The sequence below is a fragment of the Cryptomeria japonica genome, chromosome 11, assembly GCF_030272615.1.
Source record: "Cryptomeria japonica chromosome 11, Sugi_1.0, whole genome shotgun sequence".
Lineage (NCBI taxonomy): Eukaryota > Viridiplantae > Streptophyta > Pinopsida > Cupressales > Cupressaceae > Cryptomeria > Cryptomeria japonica.
Genome location: NC_081415.1, coordinates 390,071,380 through 390,096,179, shown reverse-complemented (window position 1 = coordinate 390,096,179; position 24,800 = coordinate 390,071,380). Strand labels below are relative to the sequence as shown.

Genomic DNA, 24,800 nt, shown 5'->3' with positions numbered 1-24,800 from the left:
TGTAGAATCCACTTCCATTACGAGGGTAAGGGTATTGCCCCCAGTTTGTAGACCTGACTATGAAAAGGTGAAAGGCTAGATGTATGTGTGCATGAATGTGATCGCAACGAGCCTGAAAGATATTGGAGCCATTGCCTTTACGAGTGGCGCCTGTTTGCCAGGTTTTCACCATCGTACTTACCCAAGGTGCCACCGGAGTGGTTGTTCACCGTTTGGATGCATGATTTTTCTTTACTTTTTTGAATGTTTTTGTATTTTCTTCAGGACATTTTCTGAATGTTTTTGGTATTTTCTGATATGCAAGGGAGTTGGATGCCTTGTACACCTTAGGTATAAAACCGTTTGAGGTGCATGCTATTGATTGGATCTGCGAGTGGTTCTCCATCTGATGTAGCCAACTGATATGCCCCGGACCCGAATACAGCAGTGACAACATATGGGCCGAGCCAATTTGATTCAAATTTGCCTTGATGTTCTCTGTTTGGTTGGTTGCGAGGATTCTCTCGAAGAACAAGATCACCTACCTCAAATGTACGAGGTCTAACTCGGTGATTGTAGCTTCTACTCATGCGCTGCTGATAGGCTTTGAGGTGATTGTATGCAGCTTGTCGCTTCTCATCAAGTAACTCTAAGTCCTGAAGACGGGATACTCTGTAGGCTTCATCATCGATGAGATTATGCAAGGAAACTCGTAAGGATGGTATCTCGACCTCAATAGGTAAGATAGCTTCAGCACCATAGACCAATGAATAAGGAGTTGCACCTGTAGGGGTTCGAATGCTAGTTCGATATGCCCATAATGTTGGATTCAATTGAACATGCCAATCACGACCGGCATCATTGACTGTCTTCTTTAGGATTCTCAATATGTTTTTATTGGATGCTTCGGCCTGACCATTGCCTTGTGGGTAATAGGGAGTGGAAAAGCGGTGTTGGATATGAAATTTCTCACAAAGTTCACGGACATCCTGATTTTTGAAAGGGAGACCGTTATCTGTGACAATAGACATGGGTACACCATACCGGCAGATGATGTAATTGAGGATGAATGAGGCGATCTGCTTGTCGGTGACTTGGGTAAGTGGAACAGCTTCGATCCACTTGGTGAAATATTCGGTGGCGGTAATAATGAATTTATGGCCATTGGATGAAGATGGATGGATTTTACCCACAAGATCAAGACCCCATTGACAAAAAGGCCATGGTGTTGTGATTGGTTGCAGTTCTTGAGCTGGTGCATGTATCAGGTCACCGTGAACTTGACATTTCTTGCACTTCCTGACAAAGTAGTAGGAATCCTTTTCCATAGATGGCCAATAGTATCCAGCTCGCATGATCTTCTTGGCTAGTGATGGACCACTTGAGTGAGTCCCGCAAATTCCTTCATGTACCTCTTCCAAAGCCTTTGTTATCTCACCTTGTTCTAGACATCGAAGGAGAGTACCATCAAGACTGCGTCGATATAGGGTTTCGGCAATAATGGTATATCGAGCAGTTTGGCGAATGAAGGTTTTACGTTGGTTATTTGATTGGTTGGGAGGAAGGGTGTGATCGCGGAGATAGGTGTAGAACTCACCGTACCATGGGGATTCAGAACCAACAAGGCAACATATCATTTCAGATTCGGGGATATCATAAGCGGGGATCCAAAGTTGTTCTACCAAGAACTCGTAGCGTGTTGAATTCTGTGGAAGATCTAAGAGAGATGCGATAGTAGCCATAGCGTCAGCAGCTCGATTATGATCTCTTGGTATCTGCTCAAAAGTAATAGTAGTAAATGATGTCTTTAGAGTGTCCACCATTTGCTTGTATGGCATGAGTTTATCATCTTTGGTCTGATATTCATCAGTTGCTTGTCGAATGACCAGTTGTGAATCGCCATATACTTGAAGTTCTTTTAATTTCCATTGTATGGCTAGCCTGAGTCCTGTGATCAAAGCCTCATACTCTGCTATGTTGTTTGTGCATGGAAATGTGAGCCTGTAAGACTTCGGGATGCTATCACCTTGAGGTGTGATAAACAGAATGCCTGCCCCCGAGCCGTGCCTAGTGTATGAACCATCAAAATATAATTTCCATGGTTGTACTTCTGTGATCATGAATATCTCTTCGTCTGGAAAATTGGAAATGAGGGGATGATCGCCTATGAGTGGTGCATCGGCCAATTGATCTGCAATGACCTGACCTTTGATAGCTTTACGGTCCACATACTCGATGTCGAATTCACTTAGAATCATTACCTATTTAGCTAAGCGACCTGTCAATGCTGCTTTGCTGAGTAAGTACTTGAGTGGATCAATCTTTGCAATGAGTTGTACCTTGTGTGTTAACAGATAGTGTCGCAATTTAGTGGCTGCCAGGATTACTGCTAAGCAAGCTCGCTCAATAGGTGTGTAATTGAGTTCATAGCCCACCAGTGTGCGAGAGATGTAGTAAATAGCACACTCTTTACCTTCTGCATTATGTTGTGCCAGTAGCACACCCAGTGCTGTACTTGTTGCTGAGATATAAAGTAACAACGGTCTACTTGGATCTGGTGGCATCAGCAATGGTGGATTCATGAGATAGTCTTTAAGCGCCTGAAATGCTTGCTGGCATCTGTCATCCCACTGAAAGCGGATGTTCTTGTGTAGCAGGTGTGTGAATGGGTGACACTTATCAGCCAATTGTGCAATGAATCTACGGATAGATTGAAGCCGTCCTTGTAGTGTTCTTAGCTGACTGATATTCTTTGGAGGTGGCATGTCCATTATTGCCTTAACCTTTGCTGGATCGACCTCAATACCTTTGCTTGAGACAATGTATCCTAGAAGCTTCCCGGAGGTCACTCCGAAGACACATTTCTTTGGGTTGAGTCGAACATGGTATTGTTCCAGTCTATCAAATATTTTATCTAAGATGTGAAGATGTCCTTCTCTAGTAAGTGATTTTGCTAGTAAATCATCCACATAATCTTCCATTATAGTATGCATCATGTCATGGAAGATGGTGGTCATTGCTCTTTGATAGGTCGCTCCTGCATTCTTTAGACCAAAAGGCATTACATTCCAGCAGTATGTGCCCCATGGACATGTGAAGGTTGTCTTATGTTGGTCCTCTGGTGCGATCTTTATTTGATTGTATCCTGAAAAGCCATCCATAAGTGAAAGCATGGCATGTCCTGCTGTCAGATCCACTATGATGTCGATATTTGGTAGAGGGAAGTCATCCTTAGGACATGCCTTATTTAGATCTCGGAAGTCTGTACAAATGCGGATGCCCCCTTTTGGTTTGCCAACTGGTACAATGTTGGAGATCCATTCTGCATAATCAATTGGTCTAATGAAACCAACATCCAGGAGTTTCTTGAGTTCTGTTTTGACTAGCACGGCAATCTGAGGATGCATCTTACGAAGCTTCTGCTTGACAGGTTTGGCTCCTTTTGCTACTGTGAGATGATGCATGACTAAATCAGGATCAAGCCCAGGCATGTCTGCATATGACCATGCAAAGTTGATCTGACGCTTCTGGAAGAATTCTATGAATTGAGGCTGTTCCTCTGGAGTGAGAAGAGATGCCAGATGTATGATATGAGGGTTTTCAGGAGTCCCCACATTATATTCTTTGGTTTCCTCAATGAGAATCGTCGATCGTTCCTGTTGTGTACTAGCAGGGAGAATGTCAAACCCTTCATCCTCAAGTGCCTCAGAGAGGTTTTCACCGTTGGATACGCTCTTTCTTTTTACTTTTGTTGGATCAAACAGTGCCACAGTGTGGTTTTCACTGGAAGATCCATGTTTTAATGTTATATTTTTGCAGCTGAAGGGTTTGGCATCCGCTCCGAAGTATGCTGTGCTATTAAGTTGAATGGCGAATCCAGCTTTGTGATCCCCGCTTGGTAGATTATCCCTTAATTCCAAAAAGTCAATGATAGCCTCATCGTTCTGGAAGAGGTCAAGACATGGGGGATTTGGTTGGTTCCATTCAATGAGTTCAGGGTGGATAATGGGCATTACTTCATCGATTAGGTTAAGTGTAGGAGATGTATCCGTGAGGGTTAAGACGTTATGGTGAAGGTCATTGATGGTACTCTCCCTGTCAGAATCAGGCGTAGGATGAGACGTAGGGTCTGTGGAAGATGTTTCCAGCTCAGGTACCCAAGTGGTCTTTATCTGTGCTTCTCCGTAAACAGGGATGTCTTTGCGTGGCGGAGGTGATGATGTGTCTTCCTCATCTGAAGTGTTAAGCTGTACAGAATCGAATTCCCACTCATGTGAGTCGGTCTCTGAATCACTCTCCAGCATCCGATTGCTATACCATACTGGGATGTCTTTGGAGTGAAATACTGCAGGCGTGATTGGTTTATGTATCTTTGTGGTGATCGGTGCTGCAGGAACCGTGATGGGATTTAAAGGATTTGTTACTGGAAGTATCGGTAATGGTGACTCAGTGGCTGCTGATGGAACGGCTGGTGCTATAGATGCTGCTGCGGGTTCTGATACAGTTGTTGCTACAAATGGTGTTGCTGATGGGATTACTGGTTCGTTTGGTGGGATGATTGGTATTGTAGATGGTTGCGGTGGAGTTGTGAGCCTTGATGGGGCAGTGGGGATAGTGCTTGATGGTGCTTTGATTATAAAAGGTGTCCTCTTTGTAGTAGGTGGGCAAAATGGTTTGCTGGGTTTTCCTTTGAATCTGAGTTTAGGAAGGACCTCTTTTTCAAAGCCTAGGCCTGTATTACCTTTGGGCTTGAATTCTGGCAGCAGCGGTTCATGTCGTCCTTGTTTGCAGTATCCCAAAGCACTCTGACCATCATATCCCATTCTTTGCATAATGAGGAGGCCTTTGCCATATTGTTCCGTAGGAAGTGTAACTCGCGGTATGTCAGTGGTGATGGGATCCTTATAGATCCAGTCCGCTAGGTCCTCATCTTGTGTTTCTTCCTCTTGACTCTTTCCAAGGATGAAAGGCGTTAAGGCACATGCTGGCGTGATTAGTGGTTGTTGGAGTAACTGCTGTGGTTTACCATGTGTTCTTGGAGAAGTGGGCATTTGTCCCACACAAAAGAGCTGACTCAAGTTGTATTCTCCAGGACCTTCCTCTGCGATTTTCATCTTAAGCTTTTCTTGCTTGGGTATAGGGGTGTTTGAACTGGCAAGAGAGGCGGGATTTACATATGATGTGGAGGAAATGGCTTCCCTATTATTAGGAACAGTAATCTCTGGTTGATGGCTGATGTTATGGCAAAACGCAAAGGGATTTGCATCGCCCAGGATTGTGATCTCTACACCGTTATGTGGGAACTTGATACATTGATGGTAGGTAGATGGAACGGCTTGCATGGCATGTATCCAAGGTCTCCCTAATAATAGATTATATGGCAGAGGAAGGTCCAGAACTTGACAGATGATGTGCTTTACCACAGGGCCCACTCGGATTGGTAGTACCACAGCTCCTTTGGATGAACGCTCTGCATCATCATAGGCCTTGATGGTGATCTTTTTACGAGGATCTACTGATTCTACTGCATAGCCCAATGCTGTGACCAACTGTAGTGTACAAATGTTTAGGCCTGCTCCATTATCTATCAAGACTCGCTTGATCCTGTGTTGGTTGACAAAGCCTTCAATGTGGAGTGAGGCGTTATGAGGTTGCTGGAACGAAGAGTTGTCACTTTCGGAAAAAGTGAGACAAGGTGATGACTTTAGATTTCCAACCATGGCTTGAAATTGGTCTGTGTTCAGGTTTGCAGGGACTGACGCCTCTTGGAGTGCTTGATCCAAGATTGTTTTATGAGAGGGTGACAGACGCAAAAGCTCCAAGATGGATATAAGCGCAGGGGTTTTGTCTAATTGTTCCACAAGATTGTACTGCTTTGGGATGGAGGTGGTGCCTTGTGGAGCTGCCTTTATGGTGACCTTGCCACGACGCGTAACAACATTGCAATTTGAGGTGGGATTTTTGAAGGTGATAGTTGCAATTTGTTCACTGGCATCATACAGGTGATTGACAGTGTAGTTATACGCAGCTTGCGTATAATCAGTGGTATCAGGACCTCGTCTGGAAGTGGAAGGACCCCTTTGATCTTGCGATGGAAGTGGATCCTTGAACATCTGATGATCATTATTGGTTGTTTTTGGGTCATGTCCTTCAATTCCAATTTCTCGTTGCCTTGACCGTGATCGAGTTTGAGCCATTTTGTTTGCAAGTTTTGTGTTGAAGTTGATTGAAGATGATGATGAGTTGTTTGATGAAGGATTGATGATTTTAGTGGATTGGTGGTATGTAGATCTCTAGCACTCTAAGGTAGATGTAACCGAAATTCCTCTTTTGAATTGCTTGTTTGTTTTGATAAGTTTGGATGTGATAAGGTGTAGAGAAATCTGAGATGTGTTACAGATTTTGACTACCTAGCAATGAGAGGATTCACTCATGAACTAGTTTTAACCTGCGTAGATGTGTCTCTTAGGATGAGCTTATCCTAGATGTAGAAACAATCTAAAAGTGATGTGATGTGTTTGATTTCAAGAAATATCTAAAAAGGAATCTTGGGACAAGAACCTCTTAATGTTTTGAGAGTTTTGGGATGGATTGATGATGGAATGATAATGTATGAGTGAGATGATGGATGAAAATGTTTTCAACTTTCAATAAAAACTTTGTGTTACAAATGGGACAAACTCTATCTCTTCCCTTTCAGGCGTTGGTGGCACTTCTCGAGCTGTGTTGTAGGTGATACAGATGTTTGGGAAGAAATTGGGATTAATCTTTCCTCCTTGATTTTTGTGATAACTCAGAGCTCTATATTGCATAAAAGCTCAATGGTCTTCTTTTCAAGGTAATATTCTGATGACACTTCTTCTTTCGCAAGATGTGAAGAATGGTCATAAAAGTGGTGACTCTGTGTTTGTTTGCACTTTGTTTTTGGTATTTTTGGTTGTGTTGACAGATGTTGGATGAATACTTTGTTTTTGGGATTGATTTTCTGATTTTTCTTTGACAAGAAAACAAAGCAAGCACACAAACACAAGATTGTAGCCTCAAAGGCACAAATGAGTATGGGTCTAGATTAACCCAATCCTTGGACTTGTTTCTGACCCTTCCTTTAGATTTATTTTAAGGTGTATTTCCAAAGCCTGAAGTCGGCTCAATTTGCACTAGGTCTGTAAAACGAACACACTTCAAACACTCTTTATCCCTATGGTCAAATGGCCAGTTGTGATAAATTTAGCCCACATCTTGATATTTCTTCGACTTTGGTACTACATACCTTATGAATCCCGCCGTGGCAGGTAAGGATGTGATATACTAAGTCTTGCGCGAGCAGAACAAATAGATGATCCCTATGATGGGGGAGTCACCACTTTTATCAAGCCACAAGTGACTTTTCAAAAAGCTATGTTTCTACTCAAGGAAATATGTATGGTGAGTATCTTGGGAGCAAAACCATCTATGCTCTTGCACTAAATCATACCTCAAATATCCTCAATCAATAGAACAGGTGGGCTACTACTTAAAAGTGTTTAGTCATGTTCGATGGTTTTGGACATAAGTTCATTCTGCAGTGACTCACTTAAGAGCCTTGTAACTGGTGGTGGGGCCCATTTGTCCTTTCGGCCAGTTACACTGTAGGAACAGCTATACCCAAGGCTACAGCTTTCGCTCTCACCTGATTTCTATAGCGGCTCGAAGGATTTACCGCTCGAGGTCGTTCCCAAGAGTATCGATCCCTTGGCAGGCCTCTCTTAAAAAATAAAATTTTGAGTGTTACTAACACTTTTCTCTTGCACCTAGGACCACGAGAGCCAAGGGAGAGGATAGTGTGTGTTAGAAGTAGGTCCACTCGACTGACTTTTGTGCACAAGCGTGCCAAACACGAAATTCACTTGTTCTTTTTAATCCAACATTTGCAAAGATGATCTAACTATTTGGAGATGTTGCTCCAACAGCCATGGTGTTCATTTTTAGCTTCAAAGCAATATGTTTTGTAATCTAGAATTGAGAAATCCTGGTCAACTTAATGAAAAACACGTTTTGCTTTGAATGAAAATTTTTGTTTTTGCCAAAAATAAAGACAAGTGGATTGTTCTTTTTACTGCACCAAAAATTGAAGTGTGGATTGTGATTTTTAAGTCCCAATTGATGCAAGAAAGAAAGTTTGTTTTGTTGATTTTAAGCACCAAAACAAAATGTATCCCTAACTAGAAAACAATGAAAAACTGTTTTGTTTTTTTTTTTTTTGTGTTTTTAAGTTCTTTTTAAGCACTAAATGAAATTTTTTTTTTTGTGATTTTTGTTGTGTTGTTAACCTGCACAAAGAAAAGAAACAAGTTAATAAAATCAATGCTCAAAGGGGGGCTTCCACAAGCCTAATTTTTGATTTTTCGGTTACAAATTTTACAAATCCTGATCTTGAAATGCCCTGAAATTTGACTAAGTCTGAAATTTGGAGGATCTTCCAAAAACTAGATTTTGCATTTCAACTCCTAGAGGTCTGAAACCCCTCTCAAACATCCTGAAAGTATATATGGAATATAACTTAAAGTATAAGAAAGAGAAAAGATAAGAGGTGTGCTCATTTGTCATATTTTGGACATCGTCAATCCTAATCGATGATAGAATTAGGGTTTTGTCCTCTTGTCAATCTTGTCATTTTGCGATCGATTCATCATCGATCCTTGTCCTCTTGTCAATCTCGTCAATTTTGCGATCAATTTGTTGTCGATCGTTGTTCTTTTTAATCGTGTCAATTTGGATCAATTATTGTTCCTCGTCAATTGGCGCCTTTCAATTTGGTCTCTTAATCAATCTTGGTCAATTCGTCAACCAATCTCAATCGTTTATCAACATTGATCCTCTGTCAATCAGAATCATGATCAAACCTACATCAATTATCTTTTGTCAAGACCTAATTGTCGTCCTTGCATTTCTAATTCATCTTCTAGGGTTTTATGATTTATTTATTTAATCTTGTTTGTCATTTTCCCTCTAGGTTAAATAATTTATTTATTTATCCTAAGTCTTCTTGTCACAATTAAATTTTTATTTAATTGGCTAATTCATTCCTTCTCTTTTTGTGAATTAATTAATGAATGAAAAAGTATTAATTAATTCACCTAATTTTCTAATTTCTCCTAAATTCCTAGATTTCTATTTCTATTTCAAATTCTTGTCATAACTCCTTGCATAGCAATTTGTCATAAATTGTCATAAATTGTCATAACACCTTGCATAGCAATTTGTCATACACTTGTCATAATTTTGCTATTCTTGATTTGAATTTCCTTTCAAATCTCTTCATGCTAATCTTGTCTTTTCTCCAATTTATCTATAAATTGGATGAATTTCTTCAATCAAGGATCCCAATTAATTACATTTTCGAATCGATCTGATCCGAATCAATCACGCTTCTAGTATCCTTACATTGTCATCTCATCTTGTCAATCTTGCTTTCATCTCATGCTTATGCACTTGTACGTGAGATCCACAAACACACTAATTTGAAGGATAAAGAAGGACAATGGAGAATTCTGGAGGAGACATTCGCATTTGTGATGGTTTGCATTTGATTTGAATGTCTTATTTTCAATCTCTATTGAATGTTATTAGGATTTCTTGTCATTGCAATCTAGTTTTTTGTGATTGAGCTAGTCTAATTTCTATTGCTTTGATGATTTCCAAATTCCTAGTTATAGGATGCAGTAGAGGGAAGATGAAAATTTGGAGGAATACATTTCAAGGTTCTTGTTATGCCTGAGGAAATCTTCAGACCATACTCTTAACCAAGAATCTCAAAAGTTACTTTTCCTCAAGGGAGTTAGTGATAGCTATACTGACACTTTGGATCTAATAGGAGGAGGAGACATTACTCAGCTTCCTTGGGACGATATTAAGAAGATATGCCAGAACTACTCCCGAGCAGCTGTCAAGAAAGGAAGAGGTATGGGAAAACCATTTGCTAGTGGGGTCTGAAGGGCAGAAATCACTAATTTGCTTTCAAATTTTAAGCACGATATCATAAACGATATGGCCACTCAATTGGATACCCTACAAGCAAAGACAAACCAAGAGGAGGAAAAAGAATGTTAGCAAAATACTGTCCTCATTGTAGGAAGAAGAAGAAGGACTACAAATGTAAAAGGATAGCCAATGTTGATAGCAAGAAAATTCCACTTGAATTTAAGATGATTGAGGGAGATGAAGAACAAGTTTTCTATGTTGCACAAAGGAGACCATGGGCTCCAAGACAAGGTATGCCACCCAATCCATTATCTTTTAGTGGACCTTACATGAATTCTTATGCATCTAATAACCAGTGGCAACACCGATATCCATCCAATTTTTTGGGGGTATTCACCAGAATCTTGGAATAACCCTCAGAATACTTGGCCTAATTACCAAAATTATCTACCTCAATGGCCACCTCCTCAAGGGAATTGGTAGCAGCCCCAAGGGAATAGGAAACAAACATCCCAGTGGAAGGGTGGACAACAATGGCCAAACCAGGAAACTAGTTACATGCTTCCACCTTCACAGCCTCAGCAACAAGCTATCATGCCCCCTCCTAATCCTAATGATAGTACACCCAGACCTACCCAGTTGCCAGTTCAACCCACACCTAATCCCAATAATAAACCATAGCAACGGTAGGTTTATTCTACTGATCCAAATTTGTACCTTGCATATGATGTGAGTTTAGGTGACATTCACCTACATTCAAGAACTACCCTGCCTAATCCTTCCACTCCTCTCATAACTAAGCTCCCTAAGGAGGAAGATGAGCATCCAAATCTGGCTAAGGCACCTGCTTAGCTAGAACAATTCAAGGATCTTGAACTAGCCCACCAACTTAATCCAGAACCATCATTTCCTCAAAGGTTGGAAATTGTCAAACAAAAGGAAGAGACCACCTTTGACATCCAGGATCAATTGAAACACATATGTGTCAATATACCTTTGTTTCGGGCCATTAAGGATGTCCCAATCTATGGGAAAGCCACAAAAAGAGGCGTGTCTCAAAAATACAATAAGGAAAGCAAAAGATCCCAAAATCGTTCATGTGGTAGGCCAATTGGCAGACATCATGCTTGGGAAAGTAATTGTTCACAAGTATGTTGATCCAGGTAGCCCTATAGTTGCAGTCATCATCAATGGTATGGAAATAAAGAATGATTTAATAGACTTAGGTGTCACAATTAATGTGATGACTAAGGAGATCTTGCAGCAACTACTGATGCCCTCCTAAATGGCACAAGATTAGCTTAAGATCAAAAAACACAAAACACACAAGATGTTAGAGTTAGTCAATCAAAAACTAAAACAAATGAAGGCATTCCAAGAGAGATACTAAAAACACATGCTAATGAATCTAACTAAAGAAGTAAAGACAAAGAGACATCTCCAACTATCTCTCAACATGATATTAGTTCTTTCTCCCTTGTTCCTCTCCTCTCCAAGTTCCAAAATAGTGTAGCTCTCAGCAGCTTTTTGCACTATGGATGCTTATGGAGGATTGAGATTGTAGTATAGCTCCACATATGAAATGAAAAGCTAATTTTTATGCTAAAATGATGTATTTTAACCAAAAGAAAAGATTTAGTTATGCTATGCTAAATGCTCTCTAAAATGGCTATAGTCTAAATGCTTACAAGTTTTCAGGATCTGGATTATGAAGGAATGGGCTCTATTTATAGGAAAAATGGAGCAATGGATGGCCAGGATTGAAAGGTTTAATCAAGGGTCAAGCTTGAAAGTTGGGGATCCATGTGCACAATTGGCACCAATGAAATGGTGACAAGTGTCAACACAGGATTGGGTTGAAAGAAAGGGGTTGGAGGCATTAAAGGCCTGAGAAGACCTCATGGTTATCTAAAGGCTAAGGGTCAAGCCTAAATTAGGATTACCCACTGGATTAGGAGTTAATCCAAGGATAAACCTTTGTGCAAATGATTAAGAGATAATCATGGTCAAAGCATTAATGACCTGATGAGACCCTTGGGTTGGGTAGAGGTTGAGTCAAAACAAATGTTTTAACCATGTGGGAGAGTTGAATTAACCATTAATGGTTATTGGAGACTTTGTGGATTAAGTGGTTGAAAGTTGGAAGCCTTTAATGGTTTTCAAAGACTTTGGGGTTTTTGGTGGTTGAAGGTTGAAAACCTTCAATGGTTATCCAAGACTTTGGGCCATTTGAGAAGTGACTCCATTTTGCTTAGGAATGTGACAATAATTAGGGGATGGATTAAGTTAATTAGGAAGGGGGTTAGAAGAATCTAGAAGGGGATTAGATTTTGCAAGTGGATTTGGTGGGTGAGGGAAAATAGGATTTTATTTAAAATAAAAATTCATTTATTTCAAAATGTGTGCAAGTTGCATTTGTAGGAAAATGCAAGTGGGGTGGAGATAATGATTTAAATAAATGTTTTATTTAATTTATTTAAAAGAGGAATAGGGGATTTAATTAAATAAATAGATTTTATTTATTTAATTGATTGAAATTTGATTTAATGAATTAATTAAAATAAATTGAATAATTTATTTAATTAATAGAAGAATGTTTGGGGATGAATTAATTAAATATTAATTTAATTAACTGGTGGCTAGTGGATTTTTAATCAAATAAATACGAAATATTCATTTAATTAAAATGGACAGATTTATGTGACTACAACTACATATTGCCAATCCAAGACCCACTACTACCATCCTGCATCTTGTTGATAGTTCTACTGTCCAATTGGATGGTATAGTGGAAGATGTAGTGGTTACTCTTGATTCATGGGAGTATCTAGTGGATTTCATGATCCTTTCCCCTAAAGCCACACTAGGAGGATATCTTATTATCTTGGGAAGGCCATGGTTAGCCACAATAGATGCTTATATAGGATGTCGTTCAGGAGACGTGACTATCTCTGATGGTAAGAATACTAAAAATTTACTTCTTTATCACTTGCTCAACCAACCCAAGACATAGATAATCCTATTTGTTCAAATGTCAAAGAAGAAGATGAAGATATTAATTCAGTGGCTCGGCTCACGATGATAGATAGAAGCCCTTTCTTGCAACAGTATGATGAAGATGAAATGTTGTCTGAGATAATCCAAAATCATTATGAGACTCATGCAGAATCATCCAACCATGCATCTAGTTCAGAAAGCCCTTTGCCAATGCTTCTCTTGGTTACTCCTGCTACAACAATAGATATTATACCTACATTATTACCCAAAGAATTTAAAATGCCAAGTGTTAGTGAGATAGCCATGATAGAATTGACTACACAAGTGCAAGTTGCAGAAGGAAAATATCTAAACATCAATAGTCATCTTACCCAAGAGCAACACTTATCTTTGACAAATATATTAAAGAAGCATAAATTTTCTTGGTGTTACCATGACATGAAGGGTCTTGATCCTAAATTATGCACTCAGAGGATCTATATCAGAGATGAGTGTGCACTAGTGAGGCAACCACAAAGAAGAATTAATCTTGCATTAAGGGAGATTATGAAGGAAGAATTCCAAAGGCTCTTGGATGTAGGATTTATCTACCCAATCTCAGACAACCAATGGGTATCTCCTTTGGTAATTGTACCTAAAAAGGGAGGTAAACAAAGAGTTTGTGTTGATTACAGGGAACTCAATGCTGCAACTAAGAAGGGTCATTTTCCACTTCATTTCATAGATCAAGTATTGGATTCACTAGTAGGAAAATAATACTTTTGTTTCCTAGATGGTTTTAGTGGCTACAATCAAACAAAAATTGCACCAGAGGATCAAAAGAAGATAACTTTCATATGTCCATAGGGAACCTACACCTATTCGGTGCTTCCATTTGGTCTCTGCAATGCACCTGCAACTTTTCAAAGAGCAGTAATAAGTATATTTTCAGACATTTCACAAGAATGTATGGAAATTTATATGGATAATTATACTTCTTATGGCACTAATTTTGTTGAAGCATTACAAAAACTAGAAAAAGTGTTGCAAATATGTGAAGATCATAATTTGTCCCTGAATAGTGAAAATTGTTTCATGATGATGCAACAAGGAGTGGTCCTTGGCCACTACATCTCTCAAAAAGGAATACAGGTATATCCAGCCAAGATTGCAATCATTTCTAATCTCCCTACACCTGCAAAGCAAAAAGATGTTAAAATTTTCCTAGGACATGCTGGGTATTATAGGTGATTCATAAAACACCAACAACATTGTAGCACCAATTTATAACCTTTTGACTAAGGATGTAGAATTTCATTGGACAAAGGATTGTGACAAAGAATTCTCTAATCTAAAAGGAGAATTAACACAAGCACATGTGCTCAAGGGTCCTAATTGGGAACTCCCATTCCACATTCATACACATGCATTTGGCTATACAATAGGAGTTGTCTTGGGCCAAAAAGGCATCGATTGAGCATGCAATCTATTTTGTCAGCAAGAACCCGCAAGGGGCTGAGTTTAACTACACGTCATAGAGAAAGAAATGTTGGCAGTCATATATGCCCTCAACAAATTCAAGAATTATATCACAGGGTATCAGATCTTTATTCATATTGATCATGCAACAATCAAATATCTTATGAATAAGCCATTGATAACAAGAAAATTGGCAAGATGGTTACTGTTGATGCAGGAATTTGATATCACAATAATCGACAAGCTTGAGGAATTTGATATCACAATAATTGACAAGCTTGGCAAAGCAAATGTTGTAGTAGATTTCTTATCTAGATTGACTACATCAGAAGATGCTCAGGTGATTGATGATACTTTCCCTAATGAACATTTGTTTTTGATTAACGTGCATACACCTTGGTATGCAGGCATACCAAACTATTTGGTTGTAGGGAAGGTGTCTCCTCACTTCTCTCCAAAAGAGAGGATGATTCTCATTAAGAAAACTTTCCATTTCTCATGGAATGAAGGATGTTTATTCTACACTGGACCAGATCATGTGATGATGAGATGTGTCAGAGAAGATGAGACAAATGACATTTTGTATACATGTCATGATGAACCCTATGGAGGACATTTTTCTTCCAAAAGGACAGTAATGAAAATTCTCAACACAGGTTATTACTGGCCCACACTTCATAAAGATGCAATCAAGTACACAAGGAAGTGTGGTAGATGTCAAAGGATGGGACAACCAACCAAATCATATGTGATGACCCTCTACCCTCAAGTTGTTATCACACCATTTGACAAATGGGGTTTGGACTTTGTGGGTCCAATTGATCCACCATCCAATGGTAAGTCCTATATCCTAGTGTGTACTAACTATGTCACTAAATGGGTTGAAGCTAAGGAAATGAAACATGCAGGGGATAATAAGGTTGCAAAATTTCTTTATGAGGATATCTTCACAAGATATGGGGTTCGAAGGAAGATAGTGACAAATCAAGGAGCTCAATTCACATCAACCCTTGTTACATCACTAGTTAATGAATACAATATTAGGCATCAGAAATCTACCCCTTATCATCCTCAAGCAAATGGGCAAGTTGAGGTAACCAATCGACAAATTGAGGAAAATCTGACAAAAACAATGGCCATTCATAGAAAAGATTGGGCCAACAGATTGTCGGAAGCTGTCTGGGCATAAAACTCTAAGAATTGCATTGGATATGGAAATAAACCTATTAGAAGCACAAAGAGAAACGATCATGCAGCTCAATAACTTAGATGAAATGAGGAAGGAAACACTCCACTACATAGAAGTTGTACAAGCTCAGCAGATTAAGTGGCATGATAAATACATTAAAAAGAAGCAATTCCAACCAAGTGATTGGGCTCTTCTTTATGACTCTCAGTATCAAGAATGTGCAGGTAAGTTGCAAACTAGATGGCTAGGACCATATGAGGTAGCACAAGTATTTTCAAATGGATTTGTTCAACCTACCACAATTGACCCAGTTAGATTCAAATTGCTAGTCAACGGTCATCGCTTGTGTTTATATCACAAGCAAGCTTCAAAAGCGGAATTCATGCAACAATTCACCAACTTTCCTGCAACCGAAGGAAGCGGACCAAGTGTCCATCCTTCTACCTAATACACATGTGCATCAAATCATAATAAATATTTCCAATTTAATGGAAATCTAATTCTTCCAACATTCAGTGCATCCGCCTTCACTCCATCATTCTCTCTCTTCTGTCATTCTCTCCATTATTTTGCTCCATCGCATTCTTCATTTATTACTTAACTGATTGATTGGCAAGTACTTTACATGTTGGACATGCAAATCCACTTTATCTAGTACATGCGAATGATTACTTCTCCCATAATTATCTTAAATAGCATTGTTTTTCATCATGTTCATTAATTATGACATTTGCATAACATATTTTTCACGTAAAGTCCTTCCTGTGAGGACACATGTCTTAATTTAGGTCATGGAGGAGGAAGCATATGCCCATTAGTTGTCTTTTAGTTGATTTGAACCAATGATGTGACATTTTTTTATCATTGCACCGTCATTATTTTTCTTTTTCTTGAAGCCCTTCCGAAAAAACTACCTTTATTAATGATTTTCCCTTGTCTTAAATCGACAAATTTCAAAACAAGGGGTAAGTTGTAGGGTTAGAAAAATATGAAAAGACCAAAATTCACAGAGAAAAGCAAAATTGACTCTTTCAGTGAAGATAAAACATGAAGGAGTGTTTGAGAGAGTGTCTCCAAGAAAGATGAGCGGGCAACTAATTAGGAATGAACCCACTATTCATGATGTAATCCTACAAGATGATGTTTGTCTAGCAGAATTTCAAAATTATGGCTGGCTAGACTACTTCTTGAAGTTGTGGAGTTTCAATAAGACATTGCTACAAAATTTGCACAAACTTTTTCAAATGGTAAAGCAATGGTAAAAGGATTGGAAGTAGTAGTCATAGAGGAGAGAATTGCAAAAGTCACATGGTTTCCTATTGATGGGGAACCATACCCTGCATCTCGAGATACAAGAACAACAAGGACAAAATTTACTGAACTGGGTGGCCCACCACTTGTTGCGGATAAACAGGGAGCAAGGATAACATCGTTGCCAGATAAGTGGATGCATGCAACCATGCACATTTGCAAATATATTACCTGTGAGGGTCGCTAGTCTGGTCTGCATTTCATTCATTTAAAGCTTTTAAACTCCTTAAGGAATGGGAGGAGAATGAATGTGCCTAATGTGCTATATAGATTGTTGGAAATCATGGCGACTGAAACTCAAAAAGGTAGGTCCAACTCTGTGTCTCACCATTGTTTGATAAAATTGCTAGTGAAAAATCTTTACGAGAAGTTTCTGGTATGACATGGGAGGAATTTGAGAATGTGGATCAATTTAGACTAGAAAATGTGGAACAGAGGAGTCAGTCTTGTAGGTCTAGCAAAAGGAGGATGGTTACTGTAGCCACTTCTAAGGCGACTACCTTTGGTGTAAGACCCAGAGCAAGCCCTCCTATAGCCAAAACAACTATAGCCATTGATTCCTCTGAATCAAAGGAAGAGGGAATTCCTTCTTCAAGCCATGATGGTGATACTCTACTCCAAACTCCACGCCAGACTAGGGTAGCTACTAGAAAAATAGAGGAACAATAGAAGAAAGCGGAAAAAGGTAAAGAAAAGGTTAGGATTGAAACTCCTAAAACAACAAAACCTAGCCCTAGCCCTAGCAAACAGAAAATTGGAGACACTGTTCCTCCTGCGGTAGTAGAAAACATGAAAACCCCTACAACCAAGACAAAGCCAACTACACCAGATGCTGGCAGGACGTCAAGAAAAAGGCCCAGGCTCAAGAAAGTAGCTGGAAAAGTGCTAGCAACCTCGGAGGAAGAAAGAAATGATGAAGAGGAAAGCACATTTGAAGAACATGTATTTGAGGAACATGCAAAAATGGGGTTAGATTGACTTGCTGTCGTTGCAGAGCAAGCAGAAGAAGAAGAAGTACCACATTAGGATTAGGAAGAACCCTTTCAACAGGAATTTGAGTAACCACCAGTACTGCCATTGAAGCATGCTTCCATGAAAATTTTGGTAGGTATTCATAGACCCCCTACATCTTCATGGCATAGTGTAATGATGAAATTGTTGGATGAAATAGAAATGAAGGATGAAGAAAACCTTAGATTGCAGAAACAAATTGAGCAAAAGGATTATGAAATTAGGGAGAAAGATGAGGAGATTGTTAAATTAAATAAACAAGTGGATGATGTGGTAGAATTAGTGCCACAGTTAATGGAATGTAGGACCCCTCCAAGGGTTTACACATTGCATTTAAAGGAGATATATCCTTCTTTTCTATTTTCTAGGGCAATTTCAGGACTAAACCCTTCCATCAAGACCCCTCAAGAATTCTTTCAAGTCTACCAAGAATCTCCAACAGAGGTTTACTTTGTGAGTTGTACCTACATAATTATGTTGTCCCAGATGACCATCAATGGAACCCACTGATGTATATTGGATATATCCATTTAAGGGTATATATGTCCTTCAGAATGAAAACTGTTGGAGTGTGCAGTTTAAAGCTTATAGAGAAAAGGAACTATGAGAACCCTTGCATCTTAAGGTTGAATCTTGTGATCCTGTAGCAATGTTTTATGACAGGCACCAAGTTATGTACATGTAGGATATTAAGGACAAAGTGTTCCCTCTACAGGAAACATAGTGGCAAGGTACCTTTCATAGAGATGGGATAGCTTGACTCATCAGCTAAGGGAAGCTGAGCCACACTCGCTACAAAATTATTATGCAGCAAAGAAAAGATGTACCCGATATATGCAGCTTGGGAGAACACAGAAACATTATTGGTTCCTATTAATATTCCATCCACCCATCCTATTGTGGCCAGTACCAGACTGCAGCTACTACCGGTAAGATATAGCAGAAGAAAGACCAAGGTGGAATAGGTTGGAATACAGACATGGATTTTATTGGGACCCTAATTCAGAGGACACAACCAATGTCGTAGGACAATTAGTAGTTGGTGATATGAGAACCTTGACCCGACTAAGGAATAATGTTGTTGGACTAGCAAGATCTTAGGTTGGGGGGAATGATGAGACAAGTTTATAGTCCTGTTTTCTAAAGATTTGTTATGATGTTCATGATGATACTTCAGTCTTTGATATTGTGATCACACTATTTACTATGTTATTTCCTTAGAAACTATTACCTTTTGGGCTTAAGTGTAACCTTGAAACAATCCATGATACTAATGCATATGCTATGTAATTATCTATTAAATGTGCATATGTTGGAAATAATGTTGTTTCAAGATGATTTGGGAAATGTGGTTGTCTGGAAAGTGGTGTTATGATGAAGCTTGCAACAAGGAGCAAGACTCTTACCAGTTGGCCAGTTGTTGAAGGAGTAAAAGAATAACCAACGTAGAGGAGCTTTCTCTACTTAATGCTGCAACTACCTTCTTAATTAATCATGTACAATCAGTTGAATCTATTTAGGGGCATGTTGCACTATCTATGTTGAGGAAGTCTTATCTAATTTGGCTATGCGCATGCATGAGCTTCCCTTTCCTCTTTTTTATGCTTTCAATAAATGGCGCCCTCCTTATGTTGTGGAGTTGGTCGACCAGTTAGTTAGGATAGTTGGTAGTTTTTCTTCTATAAATAATGCTCAGATGATCTCTTGTAGGAGGTTGAACATTTCGATGAAGTAAAGTTTACTTACAGCTTTGAAATACAGTTTAAGAGCATGCTGTCATATCTTATGTACTTCTGTTTTGATGATTAAAATGATATTCTGAGTTTTCAACACTTGTGTTAATCTTGGAAGTCTAACTCAAGGGGGACCACTTGGTGAGAACTCTGTTAGTTAGATTAGTAGCTATTCTTCATTCAGTAGTTAGTATCGTTTCAACAGTTGACTGTTCCTGCAGCCACAAAATTCTGCTCTGTGTCTGTTCCTGCAGCCAAAGCGAGTAGAGTAGTTTCCTGTCTGTTGTTTGGAATCCCATTCCTATAGCCTGTGTTAGATTAATATTTGCATGTTTAGATTAGTTGTTGATTTAAATTTAGTTTCCTTCATTAGTTGTTTACAACATTTTAATTCCAGCATTGTTCTTTGCTTAAGTCTGGATGGCCATAATAGAGTCTTAGTGCACATACAGTGCTGACCCATTTCAAGTTCACATCCCTGGGTTGTTAAGTTAAATGAACCTCCATAATGAGTCTGATAGCTACTTAGTATGGATGTGTAATCTCTAAGTTATAGATTTAAGGGCTTAGTTATTGAACCATTAAAGGAGACAAACACTCCCCTTGCACGGTCTATTTCTTGGATCAACTCCTTCAAAATCCCCCGCGAGTTGGATGTGCGTATAGACTACCAAGCAGTCCTCCATGCAAGGTTTAGAATGTATAAAAGGCATTCTTTGTTTGGTCTACATCCATCGTTTTTCATTGACCTTTTTATAAATTTTTGGTGGCACTTACCCATTCGTCGAAAAGGTCTGACCAATCATCACCTGTCTCAATCTCCATCTATTTGCTCCATCCCCGCACATCTTTCTACATCTTCTTATCACATTGTAGCCACAAAATATGCAAAATGACATGCCATGTCATGATATATATTATTATGTCCATGGCATGCTGTTTTGTGTGGAGAATATCTAGGAGTGAAGTTGTTTGCTTCAACGCAATCAATTTTAATGTTAATTTTATGCTTTTCAATAATCTAAAGAAAGAACTAAAGAAAGAAAGAAATTTATAGTCCATAATGTCAAACCCTATTTACTAGAGGTATCTAATTGTACTATAAAAGAGACACATACCTTACCTATGTAGAATTTATACTCAATGACCTAAGAATAATGAAGATAATGAAAAGACTAAGACATTGATTCATGTTCAAAAGAAATGAAAAGGACAGTAGAACGCTTTAAGATGGGCAGCGTATGGAGGGACAATGCACGGTGGAGGGTACAGTCACCCACATATCTTTAGCCGTATAACATTCCATTCTCTTTGCCATTTACTCAGTTGTCCGGGAAACCAGGTACAGAAGTAATTAATTACTAAAAACACATCAATAAAGCAGAGGAGGAAAAGATATTTAGGAGTAATCAAAGTAATGAAAGTGCGGGACAGATGAAAAGAGGTGGGTCTGAATCGGTCGGGCGTGGGTCTGCGCATGGGTTGCATAATCTCCAATGGACTTGAGAAAAATTATACTCAAGTCTAATTTAATATATACCAGTGTACTTCATACTGTTTCAATACCAATGCTTTACACAGTTCAGATTTGGGGGTATACTGATCCTAATACCTAACTCAATCTGATAGCCAAGTGCATTGCACTATTGCTATCATGAATGTGTGTGTCGTAGAGAGCTTTCTGCACTGTTTCAATGCAGAAAGCGTGCGTCTGCGAAAGGGACTGCTTTATTTCAGTGAGGCGAAGAAGAAAAAAAAGAGTTTTTCTTTTGAACCCTAGGGCCCCATTTCTGTTGTTCCCATCCATCCTACTTCTCTCACCTCCTCTCCCTTTTGCTCTTTAAAAAGAAGTCGAGAGACCCATTACTCGTGTATCAAAGTTCCATTACTTGGGTTGTTGTGTAACTCTGTAATTCAGAGGTTCTTTGACTCTGTTGCTCTATGCACCATGGCGGATATCATGAGGAGATTTGTTCTGCCAGAGAGAGCTCAGCTGCATATTGCTATGCTTGCTCTGCAGTTCGGCTATGCTGGATTCCACATCGTATCCAGAGCCGCACTTAACATGGGAGTAAGCAAGATTGTCTTTCCTGTCTACAGGAACATCATTGCCCTGATCCTGCTTGCTCCTTTTGCTTATTTTCTTGAAAAGTAAGCTTTTGTGTTTTCCCCACACATGCTGGACTCTCATTTTCAATATTAACCAAGTTAGTTGGCATAAGTTTTTAGTAGTCTATATATAGAATTGTCAATTGAATATGTTTTTGTCTTGAAGTTTAAGATTATTCTGAACAATCTATCATTAAGACAAAGAAAGTTAAAAAATAGATTGTAGAGAAAGTCTTAAAAAGAAACAGGGTATGACTAATACGTCTACAATCTAATTCTTCACTTTCTTCTTTCTGATAAATGATCACTAAATATGATCAATAACCTCCATAAACAAAAACATAAACAGTTGATTCTAAAAGCCATGTTTTGGTAAGCTACCTAACTATTTGATCTTGTGTACAGGAAGGAGCGACCACCTCTTACTCTCTCTTTCTTGGTTCAATTCTTCCTGCTTGCATTACTTGGGTGAGCTTACTTCCACATAGAATGCATACAACATTCACCTTTTTCACTTTATATACGCCAAAAAGTGTGTTGGGCTAATGCCAAAAACTGAGTGAATATTTGGGCTTTTCTACTGTTTTGGAGGGCAGGATAACTGCCAACCAGGGGTTTTATCTGCTGGGGTTGTACTACACATCTCCTACGTTTGCATCTGCCATACAAAACTCTGTACCAGCTTTGACATTTATCATGGCGGCAGCTCTTAGGTAATCTTGGCAGCTAGCTGTCCTGAAACCATGTTTCTCCAAATCTAGTCGTTTCTTTTTGTTGTTATAAAAGAGGGTACATGTTGATTGTGTTTTGCAGGCTAGAAGAAGTCCATTTGAGGAGGCGAGATGGTTTGGCGAAAATAGTAGGGACGATAGCCTGTGTTGGAGGTGCCACAATCATTACCCTGTACAAAGGCCCTGCAATCAACCATCTGTGGCAGAAAAGCCTTAATCTTGGAGCTCTCGCTGAGGATGCTGCTCATCTTTCTGCAAACGCAGGGAACTGGACGCTTGGATGTCTCTATATGATTGGAAACTGCCTAGCTTGGTCGGGCTGGATAGTTATTCAGGTTAATCGCTTTATTTATCACATTATAAGATTCATTGATCCATTTTATAAAGGCACTTACATTCTATTCATCCTTTATATTTCGTTGATTGACACTGAAAAGCATGGTTGTTTTCCAGGCTCCTGTGCTGAGAAAATACCCTGCACGTCTGTCTGTCACATCCTTCACATGCTTCTTCGGCCTTATTCAGTTCCTGGTAATAGCATGTTTCTTCGAGAGGGACCTAGATCGCTGGCAGATGCATTCTGGGGGAGAACTCTTTACTATCCTCTATGCTGTATGTTCTGCCTTCCCTTCCAAAAAAAATAACAATGCATTAGCTGATCCACGTTCATGGTTGTTTATATTTTTAATAACCTTAATAGTTGCATATTTCTTGAATCAACCTTTATTTATTGTATGTTTTTTAATCAATCCTTATCTAATGTGTATTTTTTAAATCAATGTTTATATTTTTAATGAACGTTTATCAGCTGTATATGTTTTAATAGATGTTTTGGATCACGTTGATCTATCATCAGGAAGAGGAGACTTGATTTAAATCTTTACACAATTGATTCCAGAATCAATCTTTTGAATACACTATGAACTCACATCAACATATGCATTTGCCTTTTAAGCTCCCCTGTTTTTTTGGGTAAATATATAAAAGAGCTATTAAGCAGTCATGCATAATAAGACTTATGGGTATGAACTTTGATGCAGGGAATTGTAGCTTCAGGCATTGCATTCTCAGTGCAGATATGGTGCATCGATAGAGGGGGTCCAGTTTTTGTTGCAGTGTATCAGCCTGTCCAGACTATAGCCGTTGCAGTTATGGCATCCATCATTCTCGGGGAAGAGTTTTACACGGGAGGGTGAGAACAAGATTTAGTTTGTGTGTCTATTTGCATAACATTTTGATACATATTCTGTGCACTAACAAGTAACAATTTTGGGCGCCTGATGTCTTGTTGGATGAACAGAATAATTGGAGCAATTCTTATCATAATAGGTCTGTATCTAGTACTGTGGGGCAAAAGTGAAGAGAAGAGACTGAATCTGTTGGCAAAGCCATTGCTAGCTCCTGAACCCACTCAAAGCAGTAGCAGCAGCAGCAGTCATTTAGATGAGGAAGCCCCACGAATTGCAAACAAGGGTTTCACAGACCTAACGCAGCCATTACTTGATGGTCATGATCTCAAGCACAACACTGCTTAGGACTTGTCTGCAAATACACCTCTACACAAAACTTTAGATTTCCCTCCAGCATTTGTTTCTCTTTTTCAAGTTAGTGACAGATATGGGGCATTTGAATGTGTTTTCCCATAGTATAATTGCGTAAGATTACGTTTTGTGGTTTGGAAGACATTGTAATGGTTTTTGTTTTCAAGTTTCTCTCTAGAGAAAAAAATTGAAGATACTATATAAATGGAGTGTTTTAAAAGACCCACCTTGCTTTTCATGGATTAAATCTTGCTGTCAAAGATAACCATAGTTTTGGTGTGAGGGAACAATGATCGATGTTGAATGGTATAACTATATTCAAATGCCACCAAATTATTTGAGGCTACCGTGGACAGTATGATGATGAGTGAAATAGCTAAATAAAAGCTTATGTGCAACTTGAAACGTCTTTTAAGGTGAGATGCCAATTTAATCATTTTCAGGTGACCCACTAACACTGCCTTGAAATTGTGGACAGTGGAGCAAACGACCACATTTGTCAAAATAAACCGACAATCCTAGTGGGCTTAACAAAAATAATGTACTGTTTGCTTGCTTTATGTATTTTATGACTTCCCCTACTTCAATCCAACTTCCATAAAGATAACTCGGACATCACATCTGCATTTATTCATCATTCTTCTGTCCACACTTCTCATCCACATCCATCATAAATGCACAAAGTTTGAAACATTGATTACAATAGCCAGAGTTGCCTTACTCACACTGGCTTTACAGCACTAGTTCAAATGATTAAACACTTTTTTTTTTATATTTAAAC

The 24,800-nt window shown here is 39.0% G+C and overlaps 1 protein-coding gene across 1 annotated transcript; it reads left to right on the top strand.

Annotated features, from left to right (window-relative positions):
• Nucleotides 1-21,504: 21,504 nt before the first annotated feature.
• On the top strand, nt 21,505-24,241 carry LOC131071608 (auxin-induced protein 5NG4). The gene is made up of 7 exons (XM_058007518.2): nt 21,505-21,789; nt 22,153-22,215; nt 22,344-22,460; nt 22,561-22,813; nt 22,932-23,090; nt 23,519-23,670; nt 23,779-24,241. Exons 1-7 carry the CDS (start codon nt 21,587-21,589, stop codon nt 24,011-24,013), a joined length of 1,182 nt encoding a protein of 393 aa, XP_057863501.1. The 5' UTR covers nt 21,505-21,586; the 3' UTR covers nt 24,014-24,241.
• The last annotated feature ends 559 nt before the right edge of the window (nt 24,242-24,800 follow it).

Coding starts and splice junctions, on each gene's coding strand:
- LOC131071608 (XM_058007518.2), top strand. CDS start 21,587: ATGGCGGATATCATGAGGAGATTTGTTCTGCCAGAGAGAGCTCAGCTG. Junction 22,216..22,343: donor TTCCTGCTTGCATTACTTGG/GTGAGCTTACTT, acceptor TTTGGAGGGCAG/GATAACTGCCAACCAGGGGT. Junction 23,091..23,518: donor TCTTTACTATCCTCTATGCT/GTATGTTCTGCC, acceptor ACTTTGATGCAG/GGAATTGTAGCTTCAGGCAT.